Source organism: Mus caroli, unplaced genomic scaffold (genome assembly GCF_978045245.1).
Source record: "Mus caroli unplaced genomic scaffold, Mus_caroli_1 scaffold_8, whole genome shotgun sequence".
Lineage (NCBI taxonomy): Eukaryota > Metazoa > Chordata > Mammalia > Rodentia > Muridae > Mus > Mus caroli.
Window position 1 is genome coordinate 35,660,555 of NW_028227263.1, and position 14,389 is coordinate 35,674,943.

General features: G+C 41.9%; 1 protein-coding gene across 7 annotated transcripts in view; it reads left to right on the forward strand.

The window, feature by feature from the left end:
• The window catches only part of Sbf2 (SET binding factor 2), a 321,747-nt gene that overhangs the window by 246,873 nt on the left and 60,485 nt on the right, over window positions 1–14,389 (forward strand). For all 7 annotated transcript variants that reach the window (XM_021166296.2, XM_029479590.2, XM_021166298.2 and 4 more), the window contains exons 19-25: window positions 109–365; window positions 2,860–3,032; window positions 3,882–3,955; window positions 5,979–6,174; window positions 8,227–8,354; window positions 9,704–9,879; window positions 10,923–11,068. In XM_021166296.2, the coding sequence (XP_021021955.1) occupies window positions 109–365; window positions 2,860–3,032; window positions 3,882–3,955; window positions 5,979–6,174; window positions 8,227–8,354; window positions 9,704–9,879; window positions 10,923–11,068 (1,150 nt within the window). The remainder of the gene's footprint in view (window positions 1–108; window positions 366–2,859; window positions 3,033–3,881; window positions 3,956–5,978; window positions 6,175–8,226; window positions 8,355–9,703; window positions 9,880–10,922; window positions 11,069–14,389) is intronic.

Below are 14,389 nucleotides of genomic sequence, written 5' to 3' on the forward strand. Positions count from 1 at the left end.
CCTACATTTAAGACATGGACAGCTTTCAGCCCCTTCCATGTCTGTGGAGCAAACATAAGGTGATGGTTAGTCACCCTTGGTTTGTTTGGCTTTACTTTCTGGGATAAGCTTCCCGATGGCCAGCATCAGGAGAAGACAGCCATGGACTTGGCAGCTGAGCAGCTTCGCCTATGGCCTACTCTGAGCAAGTCAACTCAGCAGGAGCTGGTGCAGCACGAGGAGAGCACCGTCTTCAGCCAGGCCATTCACTTTGCAAACCTCATGGTTAACCTGCTCGTTCCACTAGACACGAGTAAAAACAAGCTTCTTCGAGCATCAGCTCCAGGAGACTGGGAAAGTGGGAGCAACAGTATTGTCACAAACAGGTACTGAGATGGAGCACACAGCTACTCCTCTTATATCTCCACAGCAGCATAGCAAATGGTGCTGTACTGTTTCCCCATTTCTAACTGCTCAGCCCTTCTGTTTAAAAAAAAAAAAAAAAAAAACAGCCAACTTACCTTCATCCTATTTAATCTGCCTCCCACACCTACACCTCTACACCTCTGCCCCTCTGCGCCTCTGCACATCTATACCTCTGCACCTCTGTACCTCTGCACCTCTGCACCTCTGTACCTGTGCACCTCTGCACCTCTCCACCTCTGCACCTCTGCACCTCTCTGCACCTCTGCACCTCTGCACCTCTGCACCTCTCTGCACCTCTGCACCTCTGCACCTCTGCGCCTCTGCACCTCTGCGCCTCTGCACCTCTGCACCTCTATACCTCTGCACCTCTGCACCTCTACACCTCTGCACCTCTGCACCTCTATACCTCTGCACCTCTGTACCTCTGCACCTCTGCACCTCTGCACCTCTACACCTCTGCACCTCTGCACCTCTGCACCTCTGCACCTCTACACCTCTGCACCTCTGCACCTCTGCACATCTATCTTTCGTCTCAAGACCTAATCTCTCCAAAGTCTATACACTAATGTGGCTCACTGGTTTCATTCTGCTAATAAAAAAAAATGCTCTGAAAATGCTGGTGAGCAACTTCTTGTCAAATGATTATTCTTGGCCCTCTTGTTTCTCAGTTTATATATAGAATTTGTCTAATTATGTTGTATCAATCATTTTTCACTGCTATGACCAAAATATCTGAGAGAGTTAAGAGAGGTGCTTATTTTCGAGGTTTTCAGTCAGTTCAGTCTATTATAGTTTGTCCCCATGAGCTTGGGCAGAACATCATGGTAGCAAGAGTTTACGGCAAGAAAAACTTCACCCCATTTCACACAAGAAGCAGAGAGAAGAGCCTACAGGAAGGGCTAGAGCAAGGCACTGGCACAAGGATACACTCCCACCCCATTCCTCCCCATTCCTCTTCTTTGCTACCTCCCAAGAGAGCCATCTTATTATAAATATTCAGAGGCATCCAGAGCTGTCCATGACTATAGGTGTATTTCATATTCAAACCCTAAGGTAATGTTCTCAGCCTTACCTTCTTCCCTGTCCCAAGAATAAAACACAGAGCCTTTGATATGAGCTGAACATGAGCCTTATACCAGTAGGCTGTGATTCTAACCTTGCTCCCTTAATTCTTTTGTCAGCTAGCCACTCATCCTCAGGCACAGTGCCGCTTGTTACTCCCTCTGTCTAGACTACCCACCTGTCTGCAGCAGTCCCAAGGATCTCTCTCTTGCTTTATGTTGTTGACCAAGTGTCACCCTTCACATAGGCTTGGCCCTTTTTTAAGTGTACAGATTTTTTTTTCACTTCGATTGGTTGGTCCCCCCACCCCATGATGTTTTCTATAACATTGATTTCTTCCCGTTTTCTTTTCTTTTCTTTTGATTTTGTTTTATTAGGGGATGGTTTGGGGTTGGAGTTTGGGTTTTTTTTAAGACAAGCTCTTGCTAGGGTAGCCTCAAGCTTATACTGGAGCTGTCCACCTCCCAAGCTATACTACCGCATCACAATGGGACATATTTCACATGTGCATATTATCTGTGTCCTTGCTTGTGGTGTTCATTGTTCAATTCTCTACATCTTTACAGACAGTGGGTGCTAGGTAACAATATTTACCTGGATAGATGATGGAGGGTGGGAAGGAAGGAGGGAGGGAGGGAGGGAGGGAGGGAGGAATGGAGGGAGGAGGGAGGGAGGCGCAGCAGCAGCAACGGCAGCAGCTTTGCTCCTCAGCAGCAGATGCTGCAAGGCCTTACTAGTTCTGTGGTTCTCATAAGCTGCTGTCAGACTCCTTCAGGTTGCTCTGCGTTTTCTTTTTGTTCTCAGCCCTTCTGCTTCATTTTATATCAAGTGTGTTACCTTGTCTTACGTGAGTTTATCACTTACAGAAAAATATGGCTTCACAGTGGCTCTAAGGGTTATGTATGATTCACCCAGGGATTGGGGTGCAGGGGAGCAGGGAGAGAGACAGTCCCGTTTCTGCATCCCAAAAGGGTTCATTTGCCTGCCTGCCATGGTCCATGTCCCCCAGTCACTTTCCCCCTGCTTCTCTGCATTGGGTGACTGGGAAGGACAAGGGTTCAGAAGGTTCTGGAGCAGGTCTAAGTGGCACAGGCCTCCTTGGCTTTATTTTCTGTGGCTTCTAAGTTCCTTTTGGGAGAGTAATAGAAGATATTGTTTATAATAATAAATCTTACTTCAGTAGTAATATTTACATGTAGGCATATAGAACATAGCATTCCGTGCCTGACACTTATAGAAAAACTCTGGAGTTATACTGTCTGTCCCACTGATCATACAGCTATTCTAGAAAGTTTCACTTCCTCTGGAAAGTGACTACCATGATGTCTTTTTTTTCCCCCTCCTTCTCTTAATTTGAGACCTGGCCATGATTTCTTTCCTTGGCTCTCTTAGTATTGCAGGAAGTGTAGCTGAGAGCTATGATACAGAGAGTGGGTTTGAAGATTCGGAAAACAGTGATGTGGCCAACTCTGTTGTAAGGTTCATTGCCCGATTTATTGACAAGGTTTGTACAGAGAGTGGAGTGACTCAGGACCACATCAGGAGCCTCCACTGCATGATACCAGGTAAGCAATTACTTGGGGCGGCTAACGCTAACGGGTCAGAGTGTTGCAGCAGTCAAGACCCAGCACAGTGAGCTGCCGCTCACTTTTCTCTGATTTGCTTTTTATTTCTTTTACTGGGGTACTGTTTTCTAAGACGAGGTCTTGCGTGGTCCAAGCTACCCTCACATTTGCAGTATGCCCAGGGTGGCCTTGCTCTCCTGATCCTTAACCTCTCCTTCCCTAGTGCTGGGATTATAGGCATGTAGCACTATGGCAAGTTCCAAAGTTTTACTAAATTGTGGCAAAATTAACATAAGAGTTGCATTAATAATAGTCACAATGTTCAATCCCTCCAAATAGATATTTGATAACCATTATTAGGTAATAAACTCTGTTTTACTTGCTGGCCCTGGAAATATCTAACCTGCTTTCTGTCTCCATGAGCTTTTCTGTTCTAGAGATTTTACATATGTAGAATCATATAATATTCCAACTTTTTTCAGTTAGCATAATGTTTTCAAGGTTCATCCATGTATTACATCACTCCTTTTTTATGATTAAATAGTATTCCATTAAATGGATGGATCTTATTTGTTCAGCCATTCATTTGTTGATGGAGACCTGGGTTTTCCACTTTTAGAGATTTGAGAAAGATGGTTCTGTGAATATTTGCATACAGGTATCTGAGTGCTTGTTTTCAATTCTTTGGGGGTATATGCCTAGGAGTAAAATGTTATAGATTACATAGTTACTATATTTTAACTTTTGGAGATCCTGCCAAACTTTAGTTTTTCATTGTGAAATATCTGGAATTTGCTTTTGTTCTCCCTGATTTGTTTTCTCTCTTTTTGAATACTCTACTCATCCTAGGAATCGTAGCTATGCACATTGAGACCCTAGAGGCAGTACATCGAGAGAGTAGAAGACTTCCACCTATCCAGAAGGTAAGTACTGCACACTGTGTGCTTCCAGGGTGCAAGGGTCCCTTCAGAAACTCAGCAGCAATGGGCTACGGTGCTCTAGACAGGGCCTTCTCAGCTATTTACAGACAGTTTAATGATGCATGGAAGGGTCTGAGGAATTTGCCCTACAGGAGTTTCTAAGCTGCTGAATAGGAATGTTATCCTTTTTGTTATTCAGCAAAAGAACAATGATAACCTCATGCTAACTCCTTTTGTACAGAGTTAAATCATGAATAATTCTCATTCCCAAGCCCAGTCTCAGGGTTTATATACCCACCACCACCTCCACCACCACACACCGGAAAGAAAGGAAGGAGGGAGGGAAGGAGGGAGGGAGGGAGGAAAAAGAGGAAAGATAGAGAAGGAAAGGAAACGAAAGGAAAAAGAAGAAAATATTTCAGTTACCATAAAAGCATTTGGTTCTTGATTCTGACTGTCCATGAAAAGCAGCTGGAAATTTAGTAAGGATTTGGGGTCTCCTGAATTAGGAAACCCTGAGACGTCTGTGTTTGAAGAAGGCATTCAGATAGTTACTTTGCTGCTGGCCTCACACCTATTACAGACTAGAATTTGGACCCTCAGCTCTCTGACAGAACTATTAAAAATACAGCTAAAAGAGCACTCAGAAGCCACCTAGGTAGGAGCAGCAGTTCTACCTGAAGCTTAAGATAGAGTGGTCATTACACTTTGATTTCTAAACTTAGTTCTAAGATTTCTAGAGCCTGAAAAAAGAATAATGCTGACTTAGGCTGTGTTTGTTTTTTATTGTTGTTTGGGTTTTGGTGTGGGTTGGGTTTTGGGGTTTTTTTTTTTTTGTTTGTTTTGTTTGTTTGGTTTTGGATTTTGTTGTTTGAAGATAATATATAGTTCTCACTATGACTGTCCTGGAGCTCACTATGTAGATCAGGCTGGCCTTCAGATTACAGAGATCCACCTGCCTCTGCCTCCCCACTGCTTGGATTAAAGGCGTGCACCGCTATGTCCAGCTGATTTAGATATTAAAAACAGATTTTTCAGGGGGAATGATCTTTTTTTTACCCACCTCTCCCAAGAGGAATCCTATTATAGTGTTCCTCATATACTGAATGCTAAGCTAAATTTCTCATGTATGAAGTTAAGTACTTGGAGGAAAAAAAAAGGGATGACGCTTTTTAAAAAACAAATCCACAGCCAGCCATTAGTCCCAGCACTGAGAAAAGAGGCAGGTGGATATCTGTGAGTTCAGTGCCAGCTTGGTCAACACAGTGTACACCAGGCCAGCAAGTACTACATAGTGAGACTCTTTAAAACACAACAGCAAAAGCTAACTATGGAGCCAAGTGTGGCAGCTCTCTCTCCCCTGTAATCTCAGCACTTGGGAAGTGGAGGCAATAGAATGAGGAATTCACAGCCAGTCTTCAGTATATGAGAGTCTATATTAAATAAATAAATTAAAATTATTATGCTGGATGGTGGTGGTGCACCTTTAATCCCACCATTTAGGAGGCAGAGAATGGCTTATGAGTTCCAGAGCAGCCTGGTCTACAGATTGAGTTCCAAGTCAGGCAGAGATACACAGAGAAATCCTATCTCAAAAAAATCAAAACACCCAAAATCCATTTAGGAGTTTGTTTCTTCTACAGCATAGTGTTATTTATGTAAAGTTTAAGTGTACAAGAAATAAGCAATGTAGTTTCTTCCCTTCCCACGCTTGTCTCTGCCATGGCCACCTTTATTAGTTGTTCATATTCTAAATGGTTTTTTCTTTTACATTTCATTTAAGTTACACAATGATGATTTGAATGGACATTTCAGACTTTCAAGTTATTCTCCTATTTTTGAACCATTAACAAGCAGTGCAGCAAAGAACCTTTTCATACTTGGACTTAGAAACTCCATTTCTGCTTCTTTGCAAGTCAGGCTCAGGGTTGGCTCAGGGTGTCCAAACTGTACACGAGAAGGTAACCTGGAGCTACATGATGGAACCCCTGCAAGAGTTGCTTCAAAAACAGTTATCTGTTCTTAGCCCAAGATTCTTCGACCAGCTCTACTGCCAGGAGAAGAAATTGTATGTGAAGGTCTTCGAGTCCTACTAGATCCTGATGGTCGCGAAGAAGCCACCGGAGGTCTCCTCGGAGGTCCTCAGCTCCTGCCTGCAGAAGGCGCCTTGTTCCTCACCACATACAGAATTCTCTTTAGAGGGACGCCGCATGACCAGCTAGGTATGACCTTGCACACTGCATCAGAGCAGGCGTCTCTGTGTGGCACAAGAGGTTCAGGTTAGGCCATGGACAATGACTTACACATTTCAAACCCAGGAAAGAAAAGGATAGACTTGGGCTCGAAATCTCACTTTGTTCTCTTTTCTTTGCAATTTTAATGTGTGTTTTAGGGAAAAGGTTTTGTCAGAGAAAGCTTTTTTCTTACTATTTCTTTCTCCATTAGTAACATAGAAATCTAAGGGTTTCCCATGCATTATATAGTCATAGATTGTTTGACATGTATTGAAACCTAAATCTAATGTATATACTAGCTTTGCTTAGTCTCTGGATATGAACTTAATAAGTTGAGAAATCCAGGAACTGAGGAATGAACAAATATGTAAGCCTCAAAATCCAGTATCCCTAGCCCAGATCTTCCTTGCTCGGGCTCAGCTGTGAGGTGCCGTCACTGCTTCTGACTCGTTCTCTAGCATGTTACCTAAAGGCCTTCCTCTTTCCTCTGCAGATTCAAGCCCCACTCTTTCTTCAAAGCTTACTTTCCTGCCCCACTCCCACCCCCACTCCATGTCTTGCAGAAATTATTCTCTATCCTTCTAGCATACAGAGATTGTCTCCTTCTCTGTAATACTCCGATCCTTGAATTACCTGTTCACTTGTTACTTATATGTTGTAGTAGTGTTGTGTAACATTCCCCCAATGGAGACTGGGAAACTCCAAGGAAGGCCACGATACTTCTTTTCTAGACATGTCTTCTTAACCACAGGTTGCGTGTACTTTTACATTCGTGTTTTATGCATTGTTTAAATTTCTAAACCTCTTAGACACACATCTAGTCTTATCTTTCAAAGGCTTTCTGCTTATGGAAACGGATTTTAGAAATCTGCTATCTTCTTGCACATGATAGCTCAAGCCTATAAGCCCAGCAGGAAGCACGATGTAAGGGAATCATGAGTTTGTGACCGACCTGGGGTAGCAAACTATCTCCCCCTCCCCCGCCCCCACCCAAAAATGCTCTTTTTGCTTTACCACTATATTAACTATCTTGGTTTTCTCTGCAGTATTAGAGGCTACTTCTTTATTTCTGAATAAAACCTATTCCTGTGTGACTGACTTAAGCTGGATTTTATATGTATACAATGGGTAAAGGAGATAGAAGCAATGAGGATGTGCAGGTAGCCCAGTTCCTGTACTCTGGGAAAATTAGTATGTTTTAGGAGTGAATTACATTGGATCGTAGGTAGGGTTTCTCTCGTTGTGAAGAGACACCGGGTTTAGTCCATTATTATCATGGTGGGAAACAGCAGCGTGCAGGCAGACATGGTACTGGACAAGGAGCTGAGAGTTCTACATCTTGATCCTCAGTCAGGAGAAGTGAATGCCATGTTAGGCCTAGCTTGAGGATATGAGACCTCAAAGCCTGTCCCCACAGTGACACATTTCCTTTAACAAGGCCACACCTCCTGATAGTGCCACTCCCTATGGGCCAAACATTCGAATAGTTTAAGTCTCTAGAGGCCAAACCTATCCAACGCACAGTGCAATAAAACTAATTAATGACCTGGATATGGTGGTACACACATTTAATCTGTGCATTTAGAGGCAGAGACAGTCAGAATTTCTGTGAGTTCAGCACCAGCCTGGTCTACTACATAGTCAAAGGACAGCCAGGACTACATAGAGAGACCTTGTCTTTTTGGTTTTGGTTTTGTTTTTTTTTTTTTTTCCTTTGGTTTTTTGAAATAAAATTTCTCTGTGTAGCCCTGGCTTTCCTGGAATTCATTCTGTAGATAAGGCTGGCCTCAAATTCAGAGATCTTCCTGCCTCTGCCTCCTGAGTGCTAGGATGAAAGACCTACACCACCATGCCCAGCATAAGAGACCTTGTCTTAAAATTACACACACACACACACACACACACTGTGAGATCCTAGAATCTGGCACTTTTTCTCACTACACTCCTGGCATTGTCCTCGGCTGATGAATTACTGCAGAAGGTACTCTTGCCCCTAGCTGTGAAGTGGTATTGCTGAGTCTACGTCCTGTCTTCCTTCAGTTGGTGAACAAACAGTTGTGCGGAGCTTTCCCATTGCCTCAGTCACCAAGGAGAAGAAGATTACCATGCAGAACCAGCTCCAGCAGAACATGCAGGAAGGGTTGCAGATTACATCAGCGTCTTTCCAGGTACACCGTAGTGTTTCAGATTTTACAATACTTGCATGGGCCTTTTCCACTTGATGTCCCTAGTTCCAAACCTCATGTTTTCTGAGTACTTTCAACTTCATATTTCCACATACACAATACTCAACACGTAGCAAGGAAGGAAGGTCCTTCTAATAAAGAAATTCTTGTACAAGTCTAGTAATGTAGCTATTTTCTATGGTTGTGAGGTCAGAAGCTAGAGGCTGAGCATAAGAAGGAGAGTGTCTTGGAGTGTCTTTGGCTTTGGACTCTACTTCAGGGAGCCTTTGGCCAACAAATTGTCAATCAGAAACACAGTGGCTCTTGTTCACTGACAACTTATTTCTTAACTCCTCCTGGATAAAACTTTCAGTAAAAATAACTCTGTTTCAGAAAGAAATTCTCTATTGCTTTTGTGTGTGTGTGAGAAAGTAAAACTCTTACGGAGTTTAGAGCTAAGACACTGTTGTCAGGAATAACTGAGCGACCCCTGATTGAACCGTGGCTTCCCAAACCTGTGGAAACAGTGATGCAGGGGAGAAGTCTGCGTAGGAGGAGTGACCTCCCTCCATTGTTCCTTTTTCAAAGTTCATGTTCATGGTAGTTTGGTTTTCCTATCCTTTGCTCCTTGTTGCTGACTTCTCAGACTCCCAAGAAGCTCAAGGCTTGCCTCTCTCCTCCTTGTGGAGCGGCCTTCTCTCTTGTGTAGACCAGGCTGGCCTCAGGGCTGTGCTTCCTGTGTAGACCAGGCTGGCCTCAGGAGCTGTGCTTCCTGTGTAGACCAGGCTGGCCTCAGGGCTGTGCTTCCTATGTAGACCAGGCTGGCCTCAGGGCTGTGCTTCCTGTGTAGACCAGGCTGGCCTCAGGGCTGTGCTTCCTGTCCTCTCTCACACAGCAGCTGCTGCCTTAGATCTGGAACCAGCTCACAGCTATAACTACTAGGGATTTTCTTACTGTTCCATTTAAATATTGCCTGTCTACACTTGTGAAGGTGACTTTTCTATTCCTAGATTTGTATTTTATGATGACTTGAAGTCAGTTCTCTCTGCCCACCGTTACATGGGTTCTAGGAATCAAACTCAAGTTACAAACACCTTTAGCTGCTGAGCCATCTGACCAGTCACACTTTTTTCTTTTAAAATTTTAAAATTGTGTTTCATATTACCCAAAGTCTCTACAACTTTCAAAATCCTATAACTTCAAGTTATAATATTGTTACTAATATTTTTTATTTAATATTGCTATTTTTCTGTTCACTTTCATTTGTTTGTTTTTGTTGTTTTCAGTGATATGAGTAAAAGTTGTCAAGAAATCCTTAATGCTTCTGATAGGTCAATCTCTTTTATTTTTAGTTGATTAAAGTAGCATTTGATGAAGAAGTCAGTCCAGAAGTGGTCGACATCTTTAAGAAGCAGCTAATGAAGTCCCGTTACCCTCAGTCCATTTTCAGCACCTTTGCTTTTGCTGCTGGACAAACTACCCCACAAATCATTTTACCCAAGCAGAAAGAAAAGAACACCTCCTTCCGGTAAGAGGAACAGTGGGTCTCTAGAGCATCTTCACCCCTTCCATAGCTAATGGAAAGGAAGTAACCTTTTATTAATGATGGCTTTTCTCATACCGTGTGTGTGTGTGTGTGTGTGTGTGTGTGTGTGTGTGTGTGTGTGTTCACGACCGCACACATGCCATTCGTGTGTGGAGGCCAAAGGACACCTTGTGGGACTCATTTCTCTCCTTTCTCCATGTGGGCCCCAGGGTTAGACTCAGATCATCAGTATCAAGCATCTTTTCTGCACTGAGCCATTTTGCCCTTTGAACTCCTAATGTATATCTTATTGTCTCATCAATTAAAACTCATTTTCAAAAGTATTTTTAAATACCTTGAGTTGTTATTTTTGCCTCTTAAAAAGAATTATTCTTTTTCTATGCTTGAACAGGTTTATAGCCAATTAGAGATAAAACATTATGCATACCTAAAACTTATGAAAAATAAGTGTTGCCAACCATTATTGTCATGTGACCTCAGAGAAAGTTTGAGGTGAAGGAAGGGATCTTTTGGTGATAGACTGAAGACTTGCTAATGTGATTTATGGGGCCACAGTGGAGGCCACGGCATAGACAGGGAATGAGCTTGGGAATGCCAAAAAAAACAAACCCAAAAGTTTAAGATTTGAGTGATCAACTGGGCGTGGTGGTACACTCTAATTCCAGCACTTGGGAGGCAAGGCAGGTGGATTTCTGTGAGTTCAAGACAAGACTGATTTACATAGCAAATTCCAGGACAGCTGGGCTACATTGGAGATTCTGTGTCAGGTGGAGGTGGGAGGGACATTTGAGTGATCAATAGTTTATGTCAGACTTTAAGGGTTTTTTTGCACTTTTTACCTAATGGCACAGTCATTTATAGGAAAATCATTCTACACCATGAGGAAAGTGCTATGAAGAAGCTTAGCAAAGCCATGCACTGCAGTTGTACAATACATAGGATGTGGGTATGCACAACAGAGATGTCAAAATATTAGTGGTGCCCTTGTAGTAAATTGATTTTATCTTTGGTTCTGTGACTTCTAGAACTTTCTCAAAAACAATTGTGAAAGGTGCCAAGAAGGCAGGAAAAATGACAATTGGGAGGCAGTATTTATTAAAGAAGAGAACAGGAACAATTGTGGAAGAGAGAGTAAATCGTCCTGGCTGGAATGAAGAAGATGATATTTCTGGTATGTGAGAATTATTTTCCATAATTCAATTTTCTTCTTTCTTTCCTTCTTTCTTTTCTTTTTCTTTCTTTTTTCTTGGGACAGGGTCTCACTGTGTAGACCTAACTGGCCTTAAACTCATAGAAATTTACTTTCCTCTACCTCACAAGTGCTGAGATTAAAAGTGAGTGTGGCCATGCCTACTTATTCTTACATGAATAACAGGAGACTAAGTTGTACTTGGATGTAAACTCAGCCGTTTCTCAGGACTGGTAAGATAAGTTTTTTCTAATATTCTCTTGTTTTGGCAGAATTTTGGTTGACTTTTTTTTTAAAGGCAGGGTCTCAAGTATTGCAGACTGGCCTTAAACTCACCATATATCTAAGGATGAGTCTCATCCTCTTATCTTTACCTCCTGGGTGCTTAGGTCACAGATGTATGTACCACCACACCTGTTCTTGTAGAGCTACAACCACTGTAGCAACTGAGTTACATCCTCAGCCAGATTGTGTGACCTTATACTGCTCCTTTGCTAAGTCCAGCTTTGTCTTAGTAAATGGAGAAAGAAGGAAATCCTATGTATAAAGTAAGAATGAGGGTATAAGGCAGATATCTGTGACCCTTAGGCCAGTCTGCTCTACAGAGCTAGTTCCAGGACAGCCAGGGCTACACAGAGAAACCCTGTCTCGAAAACAGACCAAAAAAGAAAAAAAGAGTGAGGGACTAGGATAGTGAATGTTCTACACTGAAGATCAGGGCGACCTAGGATGGAGAAAAACTGAAGAACAATTTAAAAAAACAAACAACAAATATATATATATAGTTAGTTAGCCAAGATATTTTTCAGCTGGAAAAAATAGAAGAAAACAAGATATCATGTTGAGTGATCTTTTTTTTCTTTCCAACTTTTAACTAAGTATTGAGTATGCTATGGACATAATACTACATAAAAAATGATCTAATGGAACGGGAAATAATATATTCTTTTTCCATCTCAAGATCTTAGATTTCCTCACCAGTAATTGTACAATTAGTACCTGTAAGATTGTTTAAAAAGAAACCTCATTTTTAGTGAGAGTATTACGTAAAATATATTCATCCAGTTTGCTAAGATTAAAAAAAACCTGTTAGATTGTATCTGTATGTATATATACGTATGTATAAGAAGGAATACATACAGGCTTACCCCATGTGGGCAATAAGAAGACCTATTATTCCACTGCTAAAATGAAAACTTATTGGAACTCTGGCCTACTCAAAATCATATACAAAGCATTGCTACTGATCACTATTGACTGTTTTAATTCAAAATATTTCATGGAACAAACAAACAAAAACAGTCCATAACTTTGCATAATAGTATATGCTTATAGTCTCAGTTACTGACTAGCCAAAGCAATAGGGTCACTTCAGCTCAAATTCAAGGCCAGCTTGGGGACCATAGGAAAACCCCTTCTCTAAAATCAAACCAGAATAATTACTCCACCAAAAGACCGAGGTACAGAATGTTCTTTGCTCCTCTAGAGCTAAAAGGACAGCGTGAAACTGACACCTGAGTGTGAGGCTGCATTGGGAAATTCTCAAGCTGGAACTCCAAGTCTCAGTTTTTTTAAGATAATTGTTATTGGTGTTCATCATTTTGATTTGTTTTGTCTTGCTTTTGAGACATAGGTTCACTATGCCCAGGCTAGCTTCATACACAAGATCTTCCTGCCTCCACTTCCAAAGTAGTCGGATTGCAGTCATGTGCTATCTTAACTAGCTCTTTTGCTTTGTTGGGGTTTTGTTTTTTGTTTGGTTTTGAAGAAAGCCATCTCTTTTTCTTTTCTTTCTTTTTTTAAATTTTTTTAATTTAATTTTATTTGTAATTCATTTTTTACACTCCATATTCCGTTCCCCACCCCACCCCTCCCCTCCCACCCTCAACTGCTCCACATCCTACACCTCCTCCCCACCACACCCTGTCTCCACGTGGATGCCCCCACCCTCCACCCCATCTGACCTCTAAACTCCCTGGGGCCTCCAGTCTCTTTATCATCTCTGAATGAACACAGACCTGGCAGTCCTCTACTGTATGTGTGTTGGGGGCCTCATATCAGCTGGTGTATGTTGTGTGTTTGGTGGTCCAGTGTTTGAAAGATCTCAGGGGTCCAGATTAATTAAGATTGCTGGTCCTCCTATAGGATCGCCCTTCACAAATTCTTACAGCCTTTCCTAATTCAACAACAGAAAAGGACTGAAGCCCTGAGGGCCTGCAGAAAGAATGTAAACAGACAACCTCAGGAAATAGGAGGTTAGGGGACCCCCCCCTCCCAGAGTGCACCAGAGACCTGAGAGATGAGAGAAATGCCCAACAGTAGGGAGAGGGAACCTATAGAGCCCACTCCAGCAGGAAGACAGGGCATCATCAAGTGAGGGAGGGTTACCATCCTCACAACTCTGGCCCATAATTGTTTAAAAAAAAATCCTCTCTAAAGAGCTTGGTATTGAATAAATTCTTTCACATTTAAATCATGGCGGACTCTGAATCTGTGATAACAAAGTGGTGACAGAGTTTTCCATAGACATTATATCCTCTGCTGAAAGGATTTCCAGGAACCAAGTTTAACTTTGCATAGCTTTCCCACTGTGCTTCTAGTTAACTTGGAAGTTTCAATGTGAATGTATTCTTTTAAAGGAAGACAAAATCTTAGATGATGAGTTTATATAGTGATTAATTTTAGTTAACAGACTTAAAGATAAATTTTACTAATAGATTATCTTCTGTGTTATATACAAATTACTGTAGTTTAGTATCAATGACATGCCTGACTGAAACAGAAAAATGTAGCCAATGAATTTAAAATGACATTATCTTTAGTTGTTTTGTTGTTGTTTTGGTTTTTTTTTTTTTTTTAGAAATGAGTTCATAGGATGCATTCCAGGCTATCCTGGAACTCACTCTTTGGAACAGGCTGGCCTTGAACTTCTAGTATTCCTGCCTTTACTTCCCAAATGCTGGGGTTTGGGGAATGAACCTACAATGCCTAACTTTGTTTTTAGAAGTTATTTAAATGATAGTACTTCCCTAGTTTTTTTTGGTTTTGGTTTTGGTTTTGTTTTCAGTTGAGTCCTGGCAACCCTAACATAAAGACCTTCAAAAGGAAGTTTTGACCCATGCATGGCATTGTATGCCTTGAATATCAGCATTGGGGAGGTAGAGGCAGGCAAATCTCTGAATTCCAGACCATCCTTGTCTACATAGCAAGTTCCAGGTCAACCCAAGCTGTATAGTGAGACCCTGCCTCCAAAAAGAAGTAGAAGTAGCAGTTGTCGTCATTCTCGTTGCTGTTGTTCTGAGG